The 21,398-nt window shown below is 41.1% G+C and overlaps 1 protein-coding gene across 1 annotated transcript; it reads right to left on the bottom strand.

Annotated features, from left to right (window-relative positions):
* Positions 1-2,644: 2,644 nt before the first annotated feature.
* On the bottom strand, positions 2,645-20,646 carry TBX19 (T-box 19). Its single transcript, XM_027653598.1, has 10 exons — positions 20,536-20,646; positions 17,202-17,424; positions 16,777-17,006; positions 10,567-10,831; positions 8,441-8,575; positions 7,582-7,643; positions 6,409-6,470; positions 5,544-5,732; positions 4,396-4,528; positions 2,645-3,675 (listed from the first exon to the last, which is right to left on the bottom strand). The coding sequence occupies exons 3-10, from the start codon at positions 16,971-16,973 to the stop codon at positions 3,441-3,443; spliced, it is 1,278 nt and encodes a 425-aa protein (XP_027509399.1). The 5' UTR covers positions 16,974-17,006; positions 17,202-17,424; positions 20,536-20,646; the 3' UTR covers positions 2,645-3,440.
* Positions 20,647-21,398: the final 752 nt, after the last annotated feature.

Raw genomic sequence — 21,398 nt, 5'->3', positions numbered from 1 at the left:
CACTTCCCCCACTTCTTTTTGAATGTAGTTAAATGGGGTGTCACACAAACCACTCTGCAACCTCACGTTTAGTAGCTGGGTATGGTACTAAAGCCCTGCAGAAACTGAAAACAAATGGCTGCTCCCTCTAATCACATGGAGATTTGTATGGAGCTGTGTCCTCAAGCCCTTGCCCTTTGGCTGTCCAGGTGAGAGGCCTGAGGGGTACAACCCACAAATCCAGCATTGCTTCTGTCAGGACAAAAACCTACAGTGTAGACCCTGTAATCTAGTTAAGTTAAGAAATATGAACTATGTCATTAATATCAGGTAGTATATCTACTCTGGAGACCTCAAAAGAGCTCTTCTAGTCTCTCAGTGCATTTCTTTTCCACAAAGTGAAGAAGTGACTTTGTCAAAATATATAAAAACTGGCTGTTTGCTCTCTTCTCTTGCTGCCATTTCAGTTACTGCTTACAACAACCACTGAAATATTCATTCAGAAATTATTATTGTGTGCTTTTCAATGGCAGGCAGAAATCTGCTGGGAAACAAGTGCACTATAGGTGCAAAACCAAATCCACAATAATGGCTTATACAGAGGGAAAGAGTTTTATATACAGTTTAAGAGAATCTGCCTCCCACAGAAGAACAGTGCAGCTGGCAGCCCAGCGTGTTACTGTGCTTTAGAGAAGTCCACTGCACTGGGAAAGGAGATCTGCACAGTTAAAACTGCAGTTTTTTTCTTGTAAACAAGTAGCAAAAGCTATCTCCAGTGCTTCCACTGCTTAGAAGTAATATGTCCAAGCCAGATACCAAATCTCAAATTCTTTATCTAAGTGGCAAAATTGTAGAATAGAATCACAGAAGATCCCAAGTTGGAAAGGACCCATAAGGATGGAGTCCAACTCCCTGCTCCTCCCAGGACTTCCCAATGCTAAACCCAAGATCAGCACACTCCCTACTGTCCTCAGGCCCAGGGGCTTTGGGCTACAGATGCCAATTTGTACTGAGACAGGGTCAAGAGTAGTAAGCCAGCCAGGGGTGTTTTTATCCCTCCATGTAATTTCTCAGGCTTGGGCTAAATCAGATTGTCTACAATGATAAAAACTGAGCCTGTTTCTGAAATCTCAGAAGTTCTTGCCTCCTGCAATGTGGATCATGGTTTCTCTTACAGAGGTAAGGAAGAAAAATTACTTTCCCTGTTCACTTTGATACTTTTTTGTCCTTTCAATCCCATGGGACTACCAGGAAAGCTAATTACGTTTTCTCCTAAATTGTTTATTTCTGAAATGAAAATGCAGTTTGTGTAACACCTTATAATCACCTTTGTACTAGTGTAATGCAGTATATGGGATAACTAAGAAATTATCCAACTTGTTAGCCATGAAGGAAGCATTGCAAGTCCTGGAACACAGAGAAGTCACCTCTTGCTGGTTTTTAGCGTCTATAGCCATCTTATACAGACTGTGTGTGGTGTGTCTGTGGGGAGCTAAACAGCCAGAAGAGGGTAGTATAAGTTAGTTAACAAACCTCATTTGTAAAAAAAGAGGTATATTTGAGAGAAACACTTGCTTACATTTCTAGCTGCAAGATAGAGAAATATAACTTTGAGAAACTCATCACCAAGCATTTGTCAGATTATGGGAAGGCAGATTTACAGTCATAACTGAAAAGGATTAGACTGATAGCAGGACAGAGAGCTTTTTGCACTCTGTTAGCTCCTGTTTGACCAATGGTTGTATGAATAAAAACGCACGTCCAAAGTAACTTCATTACTTTGATTTTAGGGGATAGCAGCACAAGTCAGCAAAACTAACAGTGTTACCAAGTGTATACTGCAGTGAATCTGAAAAGCCAGATGGGGAAGTCATGAAAATGTGGTTCAGGGCCAGGTAATAGAATACGAAACAGGAGCTTGCTGAGTTCACCAGACGGATGCACATTTGATGACCTGAATGAAAAGGTTCATTTTGCTGCTGTCTCTAATGTCTACCAAAATAAAATGCTGCTCCCAGAGCTTGTATGTAATAAATGAGTGTTCACAAAGGGTATATTGCTGTATCTAGCAGAGCAGAAACACCAGCTCACAGGAGCTTTGGAGAATCCTCTTCTATGCCCGTGCTGAGGATTGTCCCTTATCAGTGCTCATGGCTGTAAACAGAACTGAATTGCTGCTGGTCATTTCATTATACAAAGAAATATCTACACGAGTTAGTTTGCAATTTTTTCTTTTCAAGAGATCAAACAGCAGCACTCTTCTCTGAGAAGCTGATAGGGCTTGCCTGAGGAGATACATGAAAGGATAAGGAAGATTGGGGGATGACTACTGTTACGTCCATCACAGTAGTGGTTAGAAATCCCAAACAGGATTAGGCCTCCACGACGCTATGTGTTGTACACTCATACGGGATAGGAAAAGCCTGAAAAAGGAAGCTGAAGCAGACAAAAGGTGAGAGGGGAAACAGGTGCAAAGACATGAAATACCATGCCCAAGAGCATACAGCCAGGCACTGGACAAGGAATAGAAAATTCCTCTTTCATCAACTTGCTTCAAGTAGAGCTGATTTAAATAGCTCAGAGTTTGTTAGGTGAAAAAAACTGTATGTGTGTTTAAAACTTGGAGAGGCATTGAGAAGATAATACACCGTTTATTCATATTTTATTTGTACTCCACATCTGAAGCAAAGTGGAAATGCAAGCAGAATATTTTTTTCTATAATTCTTTTCCCCTCCACCCTTTCAAAAATAGCACATATTGGAAACACTGGAACTTTCCATTTCAAAGACTATGACACCAGATTCTAAATGCTAAACTAGCTGCCCTTAGCCCTGCTGCTACAATGCAGCCATTTTCTCAGCTTGAGTGTGTGCGCTATCCCTATGGAACACAAACAGCAAACAAGAGCTGGAGAAGGGAAGGGGACAGAGCACAAAGTATGCAGGTGGCACAAAGATGTTAGACTAATTTCATCCCTTGAATGGTTTAATCTCAGGTATTGTGAAAACCTTCATATAAGAGATTCAGAAAGCCTTTAAAGCAGCCGTGTCCCCTCAAATAACCAGTTGTGAACTTGATCACAATTTCCACTGGACTTGACTATTAGTTACAGAAAAGGCTTCTAAAATGACATGCAAATATCCACCTGCCATGTCTGCTTCACTCAGTCCCATGTCTCTGACCATTTTTAATGTGGTATAGAAGCAACACTGACTAAAAAGATTCTTTCTGGACATTATTCTGAATGATGCATAAAGGTTACAGTAATAAGCAGGTTCTCAGAACATTTCCTGCCTTTGCATTTTGGCTTCACTGGCACACAAGAGATACATTATGGAAAGTGGTGTTTGATGAAGTCATTTTTCTGCATACCTTCTGCTCTGTGCTGCAATTCTAGGGGATCGTTTGCCATTTGTGTCAGTCTTGTTTGGCTGAGCTTCCCTCCTGACCTGCCTGTCCATTAAAAGGAGTGTAAGGATGTCCACGCAGAGTCGGCTAGTCTGGCTAGACTGCTTTCCCCTTGTGTTTCCATGCTGCCAGACACCATTCCCTGCAGAGGGATTTGGACTGATGATGAAGCTGGTAAGGGGACATTACCCCTTAGAAACATGCTTGAAGGGCTGCTGTTTACCTCGCTTCCTGGGTTGGCAACATTTACAGGACTGTTGCTCACTGTCCACAGGCAAGGGTAGTGGCTGGAAAAAAAGCAGTACAAACTGAATTACTTATTTCAAAGCATTTTCCCCTCCATAAGACTTGCCACGATAAAGTCAATTGCATTATCAGCTATTCAAATTGAGATACTAAACTAGATCAGCCCTGCAGATCTTAAGTGAAAAATCACCAGCCACCATCACACCTGATGACCTTGCACAAAGGCATGGAGAGAAATACACAAATAAATATGAGGTTTCAAAACTTTAAGATCTTTGTTGTGAATGCTTACAAAGTTTTGAGAATTGCAGCTGATTTTCCTGGCACCCAAGTTAGGGAAGAAATGTGTGCGTTCATTTGGGAAAAAGAAGGGACAGTATCTGATAATTAATTGACTCTCAAGGTCTAAATTCCATCCACTCCTAGATAGGTTCCTCATTTCATGCAGGAGAACAGTGAGGAATAAATCAAGAAAAGTAATTTAGCTTTACAATGATCACAGACTGTAGATACCAGAGTTCTCTGTGGCTGTTCCAAGATTCTGGTTTTCAGCAATGCTGGGGAAAAATTAAGCTCCCATTGATTTCAGAGCAGGAGATAACTAGCTTGTCAGAAAGATCTGTCCAGGAATCTTGATTTTGGCACTTAGGACACGTTTAAAATTCCGGACACCAATTAAAGCTTGGGACAAAGTGTGAATCACTAGGGCAGTCATAAAAGCCTCAGTGCTCCTCATACCAGCAATTTTCCTGTAACCTTACCTGGGTCCAGGGCTGGCACCTCCCTTCGTGTGTGGCACTGAGAGCAAATTAGCATGTGGGGAGGATGGCAAAGTCCAGCTGTCATGTCCTGAGAATACCTGAAGATTGTTGCTGGAAGTCTCCAAGAAATTAACTGGGGAGGAAAAAAAAAAAGCAACAAACAAATCCTCAGAAACATTGTCTTAAGGCAACAGAATATGGGCAGGCCTGAGGCGGCAGTCTGATCATGAGGTTCCCAACCATAGGTAGAAAGACAAAATTCCCATGTTCATTTGGAGAGTAGCAAGGTGCCATTGTAATTCCAGGTTTGATATCTGAGAAGGTACAGCATGACAGACATATGATATGCATTTTTGCAAGCCTGAATAATAGTTTTTCATTAATAATTGACATATATCTGGCAATGTTTTGATACAGATTTCCTTATAATTCGAGGTTAAATACTTAATCAAGTTTTATAAATATTGCCCCATCTCTTGATGTAGGTCAGGTTGGATGGGGCTTGGAACAACCTGGTCTACTGGAAAGTGGCCCAGCCCATGGGAGATGGGTTGGAACAGGATGATCTTTAAGGTCCCTTTCAAGTCAAACAATTCTATGATTCTATGATAAATATTTCCATTAAACAGGAACTCTTGATAAATTATAATTCGCAAGCAGACTACTTTATCCATACTCTTCTTTCTGACCAACTTTTTCTGATCAAAGTAGAACCAATTTCTGAAACTCAGGGCCCAGATCTAGAAAGTGAAAGGGACTCAAAAGACGTTCTGCCAATACCCAAATACTTTCATCTCACATCAGCTCCTACCATGTTCTTGAAAGCTGCTTCGACTTGAGAGCTCAACTGCATCACTGCATGACACTGAAAGAAGACATGCAGTGCTCTTTTTGTATAATTGGGAGCTACACTTAAAGCAAGGTCATACACTCTTATTTATAATTAACAGTTACAGTGCACTCAGCTCTTTGTACCTCTTGTTTTGCTGCCTTAAACATACTCAGTGCATGAAGGGTTCAGTCCAGATCGTTACAGACACTCATTGTGCTCTTTCCTAGCCTCAGCTTATGCTTGTCTCAATGCTTCTGCTAACCTAGAGCAAGGGTCAGGCAGGCAGAGGAAACAAAGCAATGTTTTATAGCAGTACCTGTAGGTGAATGACTTCTCTGCACATAGGGATGTGGGTATGGAGCACCCCGATGGCCCCGCAGTGCTGAATACCTCTCACAGCTGTGGGGAGTATGTGGAGCTGGCAGAGGCAGAGGCCCACTGTACTGATAATTAGAGCTTCCCGGTGCACACATTGCATCTGGGTTGGAAATCAACCAGCCACCCACTTTGAGGGGAGAGAGAGAAGAAAACAATTATTATTGCACAAAAATGCTGCAATACAATTAAGAAAGCAACCAGACTTCTTGCAGAACTACCTGTGCCTCAGAAATACCAGGTGAGTCCGAGACACTGGTTTTCAGGACAACTGACAAAAAAATCAAAATGTCCCCCAAAAAACAAAATGCCCTAAAAGCCCCAAACCACCAACCCTGAAAACAAGACCTGAAAGCAACTACCAGAACATGTCACGAACACTAAAGAACAAATGAAAGAAAAACTATCATTAAAACAAACAAAAATTCTGCTCCCCCCATTTTTACCTGTTTACCAATGAAAGATAATTTTATAGGTGACAAAAATATTGACAGTTACAAATACAAAATAAAAAAAGGGGTAAGAAAATAAAAATGTTGTATATCATCTTGATTCTAGATTCTTTTTAATATTGAAAAACTGGATCACAAGGAAAATGATCCCTCTGCAGAACCTTTCACATTATTTCCTACCGTGAGGTTCCTTCAATCTTCTTTTTTTTTTTTTTTGAAAGGGTCTCTTTCTATGAACAAAATTTGGCACTCAGTAAATGACTGAGCCAGTTATAAGCCAGTTAAGTAAGTTGCAGGTTACCAGCACCCATCATACCACACAAAACTTCCAGCTGACATGAATAAAACCCTTACTGTGAGAATATGTCATATGTTGACCTTCAGAGACTGTTTCTGGAGCATCCTTAGAATGGTTTCTGAAAAGCAAAATACTTAGTGGTAAAACTTCTCACTGAAAAATTACAAGAGTTATAAGCAGAACTATTCACTAAAAATTGGAGAAGTGAGTTAAAAAGAGGGGGAAATCCATCTTCCTTAACTACTTGCTAGGCAGCAGTAGACCTTTCCACATTCTGCCATAAAGGAAACAAGAACTTACATTTCACGACATACACAAAAATGTTTGTAAGTTTGTGCCATGTTTGGGGGCTGAACCTGGAGTTCTAAATCTATCTGTGGGTACCATTCCTCCTTGCAGGCTTCCTCCCCAGACCAAGGCAGGGCTTTGCCTCCTGCTCAGCCAGGCAAGCTGAAGGCAGCATTCCCACTTCTGCAACTGCAAAGATACTGAGACACAACAGCTTCTTAAGTGATGAGAAGAATGAAAGGAAATACAGATTCTCCTTCAGGCACGTGGGACACTTCACGTGTCAAAAGACATAGCAGGTCTAAACAAAATCTGTTAGCAACTATGGGCTGGAATGCATCATTTGTGTGCCTCTCTGCAGTAAAACAGACGATGCAAGCAAAATTTCAAAAGATAACCCACAATTTGTTTCCAATGGAAGCATCTCTGACATCTTACATACGTACATCTTCGCACCTACGGGTTACTTTTAATGAACACACCATACGTTATCGCACAGTTTTAATAACAGTAGTGTACTTACATTACAGTTAAAGTGCAATTTCATTTCAGTTATGCTTTTTGACATCTGCAGTTAACTTTTATTCTCCCTATCAAATTACAGGGTTCACTGGAGTGCAAGTACAATTTAGTGAACATATGCCAGTATAACATTACAGGGGAAGTTCACACCACCTCATCTCAGACTTCCCGTACAGACAGTGCTAAGTCCTAGAATCCTCAACAGGATATTCACCCATTTCAGACACTATAGTAATAATTATACAGAGATTCTCCCCACTAATATCAGTGGAGAAACTCTGGATTTAAAACAGCAGAAACAAGATTCAGTTATGCCATTTTTCTTTCATATTGTGATGCAACGGCTTTAACCATATCAGCAGCAAAGTGCTACTGATAAAAAAACAAAAGAGCTACAGAGCAAAAAAAGATTAACTCACCTTTCCTTTGCATCCAGGAATGCTTTGGCAAAGGGATTATACTTGATTTTGAGAGCTGTTATCTTGAGTTTACAGAAAACAAAGCATGTTAGTGAAGGCAATTTGGAATAGAAACTTAACAAAACATCTTCCAGAGTAATCTTAAGTGAAACTTTCCGGGTTAGCCTAAAATATATCTCCACACTTTATGTTTTCCAGGGCTAGTTAGGAGACAGTTTTGCTCGTTGCAGAGTGCTATGTACTGATCAGTGCCACAGGTAGAACATCAGTTGGGGCAGGCTGGCATGTGCTAGTCTAGCAAATCCTGTGGGATGGTGGACCATTTCAAGAGTTTAAACACTGAATTCCCATCAAGTATGAATAAAATCTGCAGCAATACTAGCTAACAGATGAGACACGGGAGTTAGCAATTCTCACAGTCCAAAGCATACATCAATTACATTTTCAGGATTGGGAAGAAATTTTTCCATGGAATATTGTGCTATTACACAATTTTATGTATTATAAGGAGCAGGGAGAGACAGGGTTATCATTATAACTATCAGTTATTGCTGGAGAAAGATACTGGACTTGACTGTAGGGCTGTAGGGCTCTTTGTTTTTTTCCAGTAAAGGATTGGGATGCCAGGACAGATGGACCAGTCTGGAACAGCTGTGGCAGGATATTAAGCTAAGCCTGGCTTAGTACTGCAGCCAGACTCTAGATTAGTCAATGTTCTACTGCAGAGAGACAACAGAGTATTAGACTGGATGGAACATTACACTGCATGGGACTGATGGGGAAACAAGAAAAAAGCAGGCTGGTCTTGTAGATATGTCTCATCAATGGTGACCAAGAGCACAGTGTGGCATCCACCCACCTCTTCATTTTGGTAGGCAGTCACAGCTATGAACTGCGTCTCGGGGAAGGAGCAGTTCATCACCATCCGGTGGGGGCCTCCCACTCGAACTATGTGTACCTGGGGCTCATATTTATGCAGGGAGTTCAACATTATCTGCAGAAAGCAAAACAGAGAGAAAGACACCACTCTGGTATCTCACAGCTGCTCTTTTGCTCTGGCTTGATAATAGACCAGACATCACTGTTAAACCTCCCCGTCAGTGATTATTGAAACAGAAGGACAGGTACTGTCTTCTCAGAATCACAGAATAAGCAGAGCTGGAAGGGACCCATAGGGATCCCTGCACAGGACCATCCCCAAGAGTCACACCATGTGCTGCAGAGTATCATCTAAATGCTTCTTGAACTCAGACAGGCTTGATGCTGTGACCACTTCCTTTCCCTTATGAAAACCACAGGGCTGAACAGAATTTGACTTCACTGTACTTGTATTTAAAGCTTTTTATACAGCAGCATTAGTGTATATTTGTATCAGCAGCTATGGCCCTCGAACCATTGGACTTCCACTGCAGTGGAGGCTGCTGAAACAGATCAGGGCACTCCCTGTCCTGCTTCTACTATTTGAAAGACTCAGAGAATCACCATCACAGAAACTGGGGCCAGGAGGGAGCTGAGGGAGTCAAGTAGTCACCTCTCTGGGCAAGATGAAGTGTATCTAAACAAATCTTGGCAGATCTCTCTAACCAGGCATTAAAAGCTATGAATAGCATTGATTCTGGGCTATTAAATTAAGTTGTTTTATTATCTCTACTTCAAGAAAAAGATTTTTTTTTGTTAAATCTATACTTTGCAAAGTGATGTATGCATAGATACATACATACATATATATAAGAAAGAACACAGCTATTAGCATAATGCACCGCTAGTCAGCTGCTACTTTCTAATGCTATCATATAATGGGAAGCTGAAGTACAGAGTGGGGACATAGTTTACCTTAACACTGTTGTCAAAATTTCAAAAGAAAACAAGGGAAGCTTCAGTCATTTGTTATTTGGCGATTGTTGTCTGGGCTCTGTTTCTCATATGGCTTTTCCTCCCCTACTTTCTACTGTGTTCCTCTCCACTTCATCATATATACATACCATGTTCCCCTGTACTTTTTTCCCAGGGTCTCTTAGACCCTCCAAGTTTCCTGTAGCTTTTTTTTCCTCCCATGCATATTTTTTCTGAGATCTTGGATGCAAGAAAAGCATTTGCAAGCTCAGATCCTGTTCTATGCTGTAGTCATTCTCGTGTGCTGGTTCCATGTATGACTTATGAAAAGTCATATCATCTTCCTATTCTCCAGTTTGTAAAAACTGAGATAATTTCCTACCTGATTAGGGTACTAGGCTTATGGAATTACCTCACAAACCTAATGAAAATAACAAATAGAAAATGTATAACATTTATGTGGAAAAAATTGATTCTGGGCTGACAAGTATCATCCACTGTAGGAGTTTTGTACTAAACAAATGAGCAAACAAAAGGTCTTGTGCAACATTTTGCCTTTAGATGCATCATCAAAAATAAAATATGAAATAAAACTAATTTCCCTGTTTGCATTTTTAAGGGGTTCAAAGAGAAAGTCACTTATTTCTGGTACATGTGGTTTCTTTCCAAAGGCCAAAGCTGATTCAATAGAATATTGATAATTATCATGATGTAGAAGCAGACATAGCAATTATTTCATTTAGGAGCAGCCTTTTATTCTGCTATCTGACTCCTGCCAACATTCCACTTACACCAAACAGCATTGGGGAACACAACAAAAACCTAATACCCGTGGCCATTTTTCCCCTCTTTCTCTGAAGTCCTATGTAAAAATCCCCAGCACACAAGACCAACTCTGAAAAGCTCCCTGATGATTAAGTAAACCACAGCACTCTGTCTCTCTTAACATCAAGAAGTCCATTAAAATCTGAAAGTGCCAATTAAGGCCTGTTTATCCCTGTTTACATTTGGCCTCCAGAGAATAATTGGCATCTGTGGGTGAAGAGGCCTGTAAGGGCTTCTATAATTACATAAATGCACCCTTGATATTTCTTGATTGGTAGGTGCTTGCAATTGAAGCCAGGAGGTGTATGTGGAAACATCAGGCCATACCTGCCCACTCCCATTGAGCTTGTTGGTAAGTTTGACTTTGCTGAAGGAAATGGCAGCTTTCATCCAGTGGGCCCCAAAGTTGGGAGAGTCTGGGTGGATGTAGACGCAGCTGTGGTTTGGTGGCTCTGGTTTCCCAGCTGGCACCCATTCTCCATTGATGTACTTCCATCGGTGGCCATCAGTCGGAGCGAAGTCCAGCAGGAAGGAATACATGGCATTTGGGTCCAAGCCTGACACGCTGATCTTCAAAACGGGGAACATCCGCCTGGCCGGGGAAACAAGAAAGGGAGACATCACTGGAAAATGGTTTTGAAGACTCTCCTCAGTATGTTTGTGTCCAGATGCTCACAGAATAGTTGAGTGTAAAAAATATCCTTCCTCACTCCCTCCTTCTATCCAGCTGAAGAAGTCTCTTAAAGGTTAATATTTTATTTTATTTTAGTTCAATCATTTGGAAAAAAACTCATGTTATCTTAAAGTAGGGCACTAAGGTCTTGATCGTGCCCAGAATTATAAACATAATGAGCTGTGTATAGGATCATCAGAATCCATGGGATCTGGACATGGTAAATACATCCTTAGGTGTGGAACCAGAAAGAACAAACAGAGCTGAAAATGGCTGAGAAGGTGGATCTGAACCACAGCTTCACTGCAGAATCCTATTAAAAAATGCACTTTGGTGTTTAGATTGACCTTGTTACACTCTACCTTGTTCTGTCCAGTGACCAAGTCCCACTTTGACTGACTCTGGATATGTCCTCTGAAATCATCCTGCACTCTCCAGCAACCAGGACATAATACTAATGAGGTATTCAACGGACACCAGTTAGATTTATTGACCACACTGCTCTATACAAGAAAGTTTTCTTTCTTCCTCTGAAGGGATGGTCATATTCTAGAATTTTGTGAGCAAAGTCAGTCAGTTCCCTCTGTCAGTTCCCATGGTTCTTGTGTTGTTCTACCCAACATCTCCCACTTGAGTAGTGATTTCCAGGTAGCACTATTCTAAATACCCTAATCTGCTATATTTTCTTTGTCCAAAAAATTTTCTTTACATTATCAGGGTTGTGTCATGTTGGTATGGCATGACTTAAATTTAATAAAATGCCTTTTTATATAATTTTCCATTGTTTTCTGCATATTTCATTACTTTTTCATTCAAAGTACATCCTAAATTCTTAATATAGGGATATATTAAAAAGTTTGTAGTTAGCTAAAACTTTTTTCTCCTTTTCTTAAGTGCAACTGTCCCGTACTGTCCCACTACAATCATATAGTTATCCAGTTTGAGAAGTTCTGGTTAAAATTCTTGCTGTTGTACCTTGCACTTGGCAGTTCTTCTAGTAATTTGGTCCCATACTTCCATATTCCTTGACCTCATCTGCTTGATCAGGTTCTTTTGCTTTTAGTTCCATCTTACATGCAATGTTGTCCTTTCCTAAGCTCTAAACATCTATCCAGCCTTCCACGGTCTTGTGCATTTAAAACTAAAATCCTACCTGTGCTTAGTTGGAGGAAAATGCTCCTTTTGTGCTTAAAGGTTCATGCCACCTTTCCTCAATCCCCTTTTAACTATTCTTTTTTGCTTTTGTAAAATAGATTTGCAGGAGCAAATCTATTTTACAAAATAGATTTTACACAGCTTGACTTCCAGTGGTGTTCTGCCTGTCCCAGTGCTTGTGACTGATGCCGCACAGCTTTGAATTGACACCTCTGTGCCTGAAAGTCTGCAGCAAAAGAGTTAGTAAATTCCAACAGTTTCAGGAACTGGGAATAATTTGTGGTCAGAAGAACAGAGGAGTCTCCCAACAGAGGTATCCTATTCTTAGCTTGTTGTTATGTATCACCTCCAACATTCTTCTCACATGAGTCACAGGCCTTCCTGCCCCAGACACCTCTACACTGACCTCTCCCGGCAACTGGCATTTTTCCATGACACATTTTTATGGGCAGGTCAATGACTCTTTGAGCTCCTTTTCTCTATGGGTGCAGGGAGACTGGTTACACCAAAAAAACCACAGCAATGGCCTGAGGTCTGTGGCCATGGGGCTAAGGTAGCTCTCTAGGCTTAGTTAGGCTGCGGTGCTAGACATCCAAAATACATAAAGGAGCTGAAACTCCAGGCTCTTTCGAGGGACACTGAAAGTCTTTGCCCCTGCAGCCATACTCTCTTGTGACACCCAAATACAGATTGCTAACAATCATTCTCTCATGACATCCCACTCACCACCTACCTTTCTGGACACCTTTGAATAGTTCTTGCTGTATATATTCAGCACCTTCTGCTGACAGGAAAAGACAGGATTTCAGAAATTTGAGGTTTTTCATCTAATATTAATAATTGGTGATGTAGGGTCAGTGCAACACTGAGGAAGATATCATAGAATAATTATAGAAACATAGAATGGTTTGGGTTGGAAGGGACCTTAAAGATCATGCAGTTTCAAACCCCTGCCATGGGCAGGGACACCTTCTACTAGACCAGGTGCTACAAGCCCCATCCAACCTGGCCTTGAACACACAAGGGATGGGAGACCCACAGCTTCTCTGGACAACCTACTCCAGTGCCTCACTGCTCTCAGTAAAGAATTTCTTCCTAATATCTAATCTAAATCTGTTCTCATTCAGTTTAAGGCAGTTACCCGTTGTTGTATCACTCCATTGCCTTCTAAAAAGTCCCTCTCCAGTTAGAGGATTTATATGCTACGTCTATCTTTCTGACCAGGATGTACCAGCCACCCAACTGATGTGATAAAAAGTATGGATGCATTGCTCCCTCCATCCCTTAGACCTTCTACAGCTGGTCTTCAAAGTAACACATTTAGATATATAGATGAAATTGAATTAGAGGGGAAAATAAATCACATGAAAATTTAATTTCACTAGATTTTTCAGTGCTACTTCTGTTACATATAGGTTGTTAATTCCTCTGCCCACAATGCAGGTTTCTCTGCCTTTCTATTTGAGAGGCTCGAGTTTATCCCCAAAGGACCTATAGACCAATGCCAGAAGAGAAAACAGTCATCATCAACTCTAACCTCCTACAGCACCAAGATTATAGCATTTCCCTGTGTTAACCAGCTTCCCTCACAATTAATGCCTGCCTTGCTTGGACCAGTATGTCTTGACTGTACAGATTTAAATGATGGAGGACTTACCATGGAGAACTTGTTCAGCTAACTAAAGTGGCTTTACTGCTAATATCTGTCTTTTAGCCTGACAAATAGTGATTTCTCCAAAGTTTTTTCAGTCAGAATGTTTGTTTTAGTGATCAAGTAGGTGCACATGTGACCCCCATTACTGGAACAAATGCGAACTTCAGCCTCTTGAATTTATTTAGAGCAGATCTGCTACCATTACTCCACAGTACAGAACTTGAGTGGGAAGATGTTTGATACCAAACTTGAACGTGCAGCAACCAGTAAAACTGTTTTAGCATTTAAGCCTGAAAAGGCCTTCTTTCCCCCTACTCACATTTGCCTTCACTGATCCCCTGTGGATTGTTCCCACCAGAGGAGATCAGTGCCTTCCTGCCTCCAGGCAATAATGGGGATTGCAAAGTCTCAGGATGCTGCATACCTAATATGGTATAACCACTGAGACAGAAAACCTACTCAATCAGAGAACAGAGCATTTGATATTGAAGTGTCAGTTGGATACAACAAATCTGAGTAAAATAGGAGATGGTTTCTCACCGTATCAGCTGCAACCATTGGGATGTATTTTGTGATAAACCACATGGTTTAATTTTAGGGATGTCTATCCTGGTCAGAATGTATCTATCTTCCCCATGTACCTAGACATATTGCTAGGGCAGGTGATTATTATAATGAATTATAATACAACCATGGAGACAAATCTATGTACTAACACTGAAGATGGTTCATCTAACTGTGGCATTTTGGGACCCTTGGTATCAATTAGAGATGATGCAATAAGAGCAGATAGAACTGTGCATGCTAGAATTTGATGCCTGAGGATCACTAGTCAATTAGACTTTCATTCTCTGGGATGCTCCTGGATCGGGTTTCGGTTTAATTTCTGGGTTTTGCTAACAACATGTCCGTACCAACTGTTAGTTTTCACACACAGTAAGTTTAGACCAGCTCTTCTCTTTGGTAAAGGAACACAGTTTTCAAAAGCATTTGTATACCCTTCAGCAAGAATGATTGAGTTAGTTATACTGATTGAAGCAGCAGCAGCATAAGGTCAATATTTTTTCTACTGAGAATCCCTCTGGAGACAAGAATTCTGAACCTGAAAAAAACTCAGCACTCATAGGAAACTGTCTCAAGTTTGTCTTTTTTTTGAATAGCCTGGACTTGTTCAGAGATCTTTGTTGCAGGCCACAAGCTGTTTTTTTTTTTTTTTTTTTTTTTTTTTGGTGCAATAATATGATTTTTATGAAAGATACTTTCAGAAACACAAGAGATCCTTTCTCATTGTCCCTGATGCTACAGTAACTTTGGTAAAAGGATTTATGCAGATGACCGTGTAACAAACTTCTGTAGTTTGTTATTTTGATCATAAAGAGCCTATTCCTGCCTCCACTGACATTACTAGAGATGTCACAGGTTTTAGAAAAAGTAGAATCAAGCTGATAAGGCATGTATAAGTTAGAATAACAAAAATAAGGCAGCTTACGCAATGAAATAAAAAGTAACAACACATGTTCAGATAGATTCCCTCATCATCATAAAAAGATTTTGTCTATGCACTTATCCTGACATTTTAGAGGGAACTAATATCACCATGCAGTCATGATTTATATTAGCTGGGAGGAAAGAATGAAAAAAGCCTCTTGGTAAGGTGCAATTCTTTGCACCAATTTAATGAATTTTAGGCAAACCCTTCTTACCTCATTTTTGGTCACTTCTGCTGCCAATGAGTCAGTTTAAACTACCGTATACTAAGAGTAAGTCCACTCAGAAGTTTGCTGTAGCCTAACAGCAGTTTTTAAAGCAATTTAAATGAAGCAAAAGCAGCTTCTCGGTGTAAGGAGAACCTCAGGAGCAGATTTCTATCACTGTAGTTTATAAAAGGAATCAGAATGGCAACAGGTACTGTTACCCAGGAGCTGGTATTTTGGGCAGGTAGCTGTTGTCTTACCAGAGTAACCCTGCTGAGCCAACAGACTAGATTTTTCCTTTTTACTGCTTTCACCTATGTCCCTTGTCAAGCTACAGCCAACAGTAATTTCATCCACAAATTCTGCTAAAATGAAGACTGCAAAATCAATGAAAGTCCACATGAGTAAATTTCCATCTCTTAATTCCTCTCTCGTATGTGGATCTCCTGAGAGATCTCGCAAAAGAAACTTATGCATGTTGGGGGGTGGGGATGAGAGTTGCAGCAGAGGGTACATTAAAAGAAAACCTTAGTGCCACTGTACTGGCAAACCTTTATTTTAGTAGCTGCTTGTCTGTTATGGGCTGGACTCTGCTGTCAGCCCAATTCAGAGCAGAACCTCTGCGGAGAGTCTCCCTCAAGCCAGTGCCTGGTTCAGAAAGAGTATCCTTCTTGACAGGTTTGGCACCCTTTTCCTGTGCCTTTCCATGTTCCCCAAATAGTAAGATATGTTATCCATTAACATCACAATATTTTGTCTTTCTAAAACTATGTATGTTAACCAATATTCTGCACTGGTTTCTAAGGGCACCAGCAAAAACTATGGAGCCATGCCAGTGTGGGACCATGCATACATACATACCACATAGAACACAGTTTTATTATACCCTATTCTAGTACAGACTGCTTGTAAAGCTGTTAATATCCAAGGCCAGAGAGATGGAAACTGCAGCTGGGATAACAGCACCAATCTGCTTCTGTACAGTAATTTGAGGTCTACAGGTAAGGACTTGCTAATAAAGGCTGTTGGTTATTAGCACAAGAAGTCATTCCAAAGGTTTTGAGAGGTACATCTATTCCCTTGCAAAAGTTCCCTCTTTGTGCAGCCTTAAGTCAGTCAATATATTTTTTCAGCATGTTTCAAAGCAGGAATAATGGGTGGCAGGAGTGGTCTGGCAGTGACCAAAGAGGAGCAGGGACACCCATTTTGTTCATATGCTGGTTTTAGGGGACTGTGAGGATGCAGTCCCCTAAAAACTGTTGTGTGCTCATTGCAGTTCTTTCGAGTCTGCACACACAGTTTATTATTATAGCACTTAACCCCCCTGGCTGTCACCTACACTCAGCCCACAGATCACTCACCTGCCGTTCTTGGTCACGATCATCTCATTAGTGACTTCCCTGAATCTCTGCCAGAGCGTCGCATCCTCTAAGACAACCTGGAGCTGTTTCTCAGTGGGGTCGCCTTTGTCTCTCCCAGCCCGGAGTTCACTCTCCACTACGCTGAGCAGCCTGGAGACGGTGCAGTCGCTGGGTTTTTTGCAGCCCAGGTCTGCCATGACGACTTTACTGCCAGAAACTTCAGGTAGCTGCTGAAAAGACAAAAATAATGAGCTACATAAAAAAAAACCCAAGTCAGTTCATTGGGCAACGACTGACAAACATGCTCTCCTCACTCTTTTGCCACTGACAAGCTCTTTCCTCTGGAAGTCCCAATGGGCAGTGACACCAGCGTGTGGAGGTTTACGCACACGCTCCACACAAAAAGAGGACTATCTCCTAATTACCTGTCAGACAGTCAGGTGGGTGGCAGGCTGATGACTCAATTGGCTGCCTTGAAAGAAGAGTCCTCCATCCAAATTAGCATGCTTTTATCTTTTTTTCAACCTGAAGTGGGTCTAATTGTTCTGCTTGAGAACCAGGTTTCCATTAATGAAAATTGTTTCATTTCCAGACTGAAACAATGCATGGAAATTGCATTCACGCTGGTGCGGACTCTGACTGAAGGAGCTGGTAAGAGTCAAGATAGTTACACAGAGAAGATAGTCTTAAAATATTTTCACAGGACACGTTGAATAAATGCATTAACCTCATTCCTCTATGTTCCTAAATCAAAATGTAATAGTAAGAGACCATTCTGCATTGAGGCTTCAATGCACAAGGAGAAGGTAGCACTCCTAGATTACACTGTTGATGCATATTTTGTCCATCCTTTGGTCCCACTGTCATTCAAAAAACTCTGCTGCACCTTAAAAGTGCTGAACTTCCCTCTGGTTGCATTTCCAGAGATAGACTCCACACTTCTGGGGCTGGGTATGAGCTTAACTGCCTGAGGCCTGGCATTGCTGACCCGCTTAAGGTCCATCTCATACAAAGGCTTGCTCAGAATCCTTGAAACAGGCATTCCCTCTGAGACCTTCTCTGATAAGCCTAATCCAACAACACATACTCCCCACAAAGAAGCCTCCATTTTACTAAGAAGTCCAACAACTTCAGCATTCAGCCAGGGATGTGAGAGACCTGGGTTAAGCTCCATTTGAGAGGGTTAAGTGGAGGCCCTGTGAATGCCAGTGACCCGTAAATACTGGACTTTGGCATATAGCAAGGCATTTGAGTGCCTAACTTCTCCTGATACATCTATCTCTGATAGTGTCTCTGAAATTTCTGATCTGTTGGACATAAGAGAGTCAGGGATTTGATTATGAAAATGTAGTGTTGGAGGTCATTTTTAGAGAAATATACTTCTTGTGTACTAATTGAGAACTTTGCATTCTTTTAGTTCAACAGCCCATGTTGAACTTCTATGCTTCTGACTCTTTAAATCCATCATTTGACAAGGCTAAACAAACAGATCTCACAGTTAAAAAGCTGAGAGATACTATCTACCTAAACAGCAATGGCCAGAGCTTGATGGCACCTTATTTGGCAACAAGTCCTGCTACTAATCCCTCAAGCCCTCCATGGAGTAAGGATCCTGCTTGCAGATCCTCAACACTTCACAGCTGCAGGTGTGCAGCAATGTGATATTCTGCAGAATGGGAGGCTTTAGGAGAGAATCCTCAGTTCCCAGAAATGTCACCACCATTGGAAGATGCAAGCTAGGCAGGTCTGAGGTATTTTCTCTCCTATTCTACTCTTGTGAGACCCTGCCTGTAGTACTGCTTTCAGCTCTGGGGTTCCAAGCACAGTAAGGACTTAGACCTGCCAGAATGAATCCAGAGGAGGGCCACCAACATGATTAGAGGGATGGTGCACCTCTCCTGTGATGACAGGCTGAGAGAACTGGAGTTGTTCAGCCTGAAGAAGAGAAGGCTCTGGGGAGACCTCATAGCAGCCTCCCACTACTTAAAAGGGGCTGATGAGAGCTGGAGAGACTATTTACAGGACAAGGTAGTGATGTGACAAGGGGGAATGGCTTTAAACTGAGAGTAGGTTTAGATTAGATATTAGAAAGAAATTCTTTACTGTGAGGGTGGTGAGGCACTAGAAGATGTTACCCAGAGAAGGTGTGGCTGCCCCATCCCTGGAAGTGTTCAAGGCCAGGTTAGATGGGGCTTGGAGCAACCTGGTCTAGTGGAAGGTGTCCCTGCCTATGGCAAAGGGTTTGAAACAACATGATCTTTAAGGTCCCTTCCAAGCCAAGCCATTCTATGATTCTATGCTGCCTCCAAACTTCACTCTCTAAAATCCCTTCCCTCTCTTCCTTTTTCAATTGTCAACTCCTAACAAAAATACCTAGATTATTTTAATCTATCAGCAAGCTCACATTCAGAATTACACTAGCAGATGTCAAATAGCAAGTTCTAGTTAATAAACAGCCCACTTTCACTGCTGAACAACTAAATAATGTACTTTAAAGTCTATAGGATATTTAGGTACCTGGAAGTGTGACCCTTTGCATTTTGAAAAATAATTGCATCTCTGGTAGCATGCTTGTATAACATGGAATATGTTTATGTTTGGGTTTCTCTTCCCAAATACTCAAGAGGAGAGAGAAGCTACTACTGTAAATTTTCCTTGCATGGGATCAAATGGCATAGCAAATGCATAGGAGACGATGTGAGACAGTTTTTATTTTTATTATATTATAAATGCAATTAAACACAGAAATTGAAGCTGTTGAAGTACCATGAATTTCAAATCAACATCTTCAGATTTTCAGTCAGTTCTAAAACGGAGACATGCTATTTTGAGATTATTTTTCTGGTTGAAGCCCTATTTCTATACAGCTTTTTTTAGACTCAGTTGCTTAGAAATCAGGAGATTCAAAGTTGAGGCAAGTAAAGAGACAATAGCTCATAAAAGTAGTAATATTTCAGTAGAATCATGGAATCATGGAACCATAACTACACACAGTTGTTTCCATAAACAAATAAAAAGGGAAGCAGCCTGGTTTTTAAAAGTACTGACTGCCCATCTGTCCCACAGGGCTTCAAGTGGAGTGATACTGGATTAGAGCCTCCAAAAAATCACATCCAGTCTACCTTCCTCAAGGTGCTTAGAGCTTAGAGGAAACTGAAAGCATGCACAAAAGCAACAACAGTTGATGTTGGTGGAAGGGTTTCCAAATGAGGAAGTGAAACACCTTCTTACCAGCAGGCAGTGGTGTATCACTAGAGGTAAGGAATAAGCCCAGCAAAGATGGATTGGAAATGGAGATCACCACAAAGCAAGAGACAAAGATGTCCTGCTCGGAGTGCACTGCTTGCCCAAAGCACTCCTTGGACTGAGCTGTAGAGAAGTAAGGGTATATGGAAGGAATGGATAATGGACTCATTCCAGTAATGGTTTGGGAAGCAAGTTTTTCATCAATAAGACTGGATTTTTTACGTCTAGCATTCCTAAGGGAGAAGCACGAAGGTGTATCATACTAAAGCTTGTATCCTCCACAACAATAAAATGCACTTTCAGATCCTAGAAGTAGGTAACAGTTGGGTGCTTATGGTTATCACTCACACAAGGTGACTGATACTTGAAAGTCTAGCGTCCACAAGAAACACCCCCCCCCCATATCTAATAACTTAAAATACCTGACTTGCATATAGTTTCAATTTTAGTAACTATGTTACCACAGCTCAGGATGCCTGAAACCACAACGTTTTCCAAAATGAGAGTAGTTACCTGTGGTTGGTTAGCGGGAACAGCCCAATTACTATTTTCGGCATAGGGAAAAGTGTTTCAGCTGTAAGAGTTCAGCCTAAGAGCAATTTGTGACGTATGTAGCAACATACCCAGAAGGTACAGTTCACCACTGACATATCTTTCCAACCTAAAAAAATAGCCAAAGAAATAACAAGTTTGCATGCATGCAAGCAAATGATCAGCTGAATGTACCTTGGCCTGAGACTTTACTTTAAAATACACATCCAGACCAATACGAACCCCATTCCACAAATCAGGCTTCCTAGAAATTGTACATTGTCTCTGTGTCACACAGCTGCCATGGAAGATGGCTGCAGAAGGGAAACCAGATAGATTCATACTCAAAGTTATTTGTTTACTGTTGGCTTTTCATTTTACAAAAATATTATGGGTGGAAATCTACTTTGAATATTTACCTGTTTTAGGAGAAGTAAATCTAATCTTACATCCCTCTGTTCACCTAAATAACAACTTTGAATGCTTCCCAAACCCCTTCTTTCTCCTGCTTTCTTGCAAGATTAATTTTTCCAAGTCTACAGGTGCTGAAACTGAAGCACAAACAGATTAATATCTCTGGTGTAGGTATTGCTGGGGCACTGAGAATAATCTAAAACGAGAAGATGCAAAAAAGGAGCTCGAGAGTCAAAGACGCATCCTCATGGAGGTACAGTCAATGCTCTAACTTTATTCCAAAAATACACACATTATCAAGGGTCCTACAGGGTTCACATGCTTTATTCTTACTTTCTATTGGTTACATTCACTTTCACACACCATATCTATAACTTTATTGGCTCTACTACCCAAGGTACATTTCCAGGCCCCCCCATCTTCTGGTTTCT

The sequence above is a fragment of the Corapipo altera genome, unplaced genomic scaffold (assembly GCF_003945725.1).
Source record: "Corapipo altera isolate COAL_440 unplaced genomic scaffold, ASM394572v1 61, whole genome shotgun sequence".
In the NCBI taxonomy this organism is placed as follows: domain Eukaryota; kingdom Metazoa; phylum Chordata; class Aves; order Passeriformes; family Pipridae; genus Corapipo; species Corapipo altera.
The sequence above is the reverse complement of the archived record's forward strand: the minus strand, read 5'-3'. Positions and strand labels throughout refer to the sequence as shown.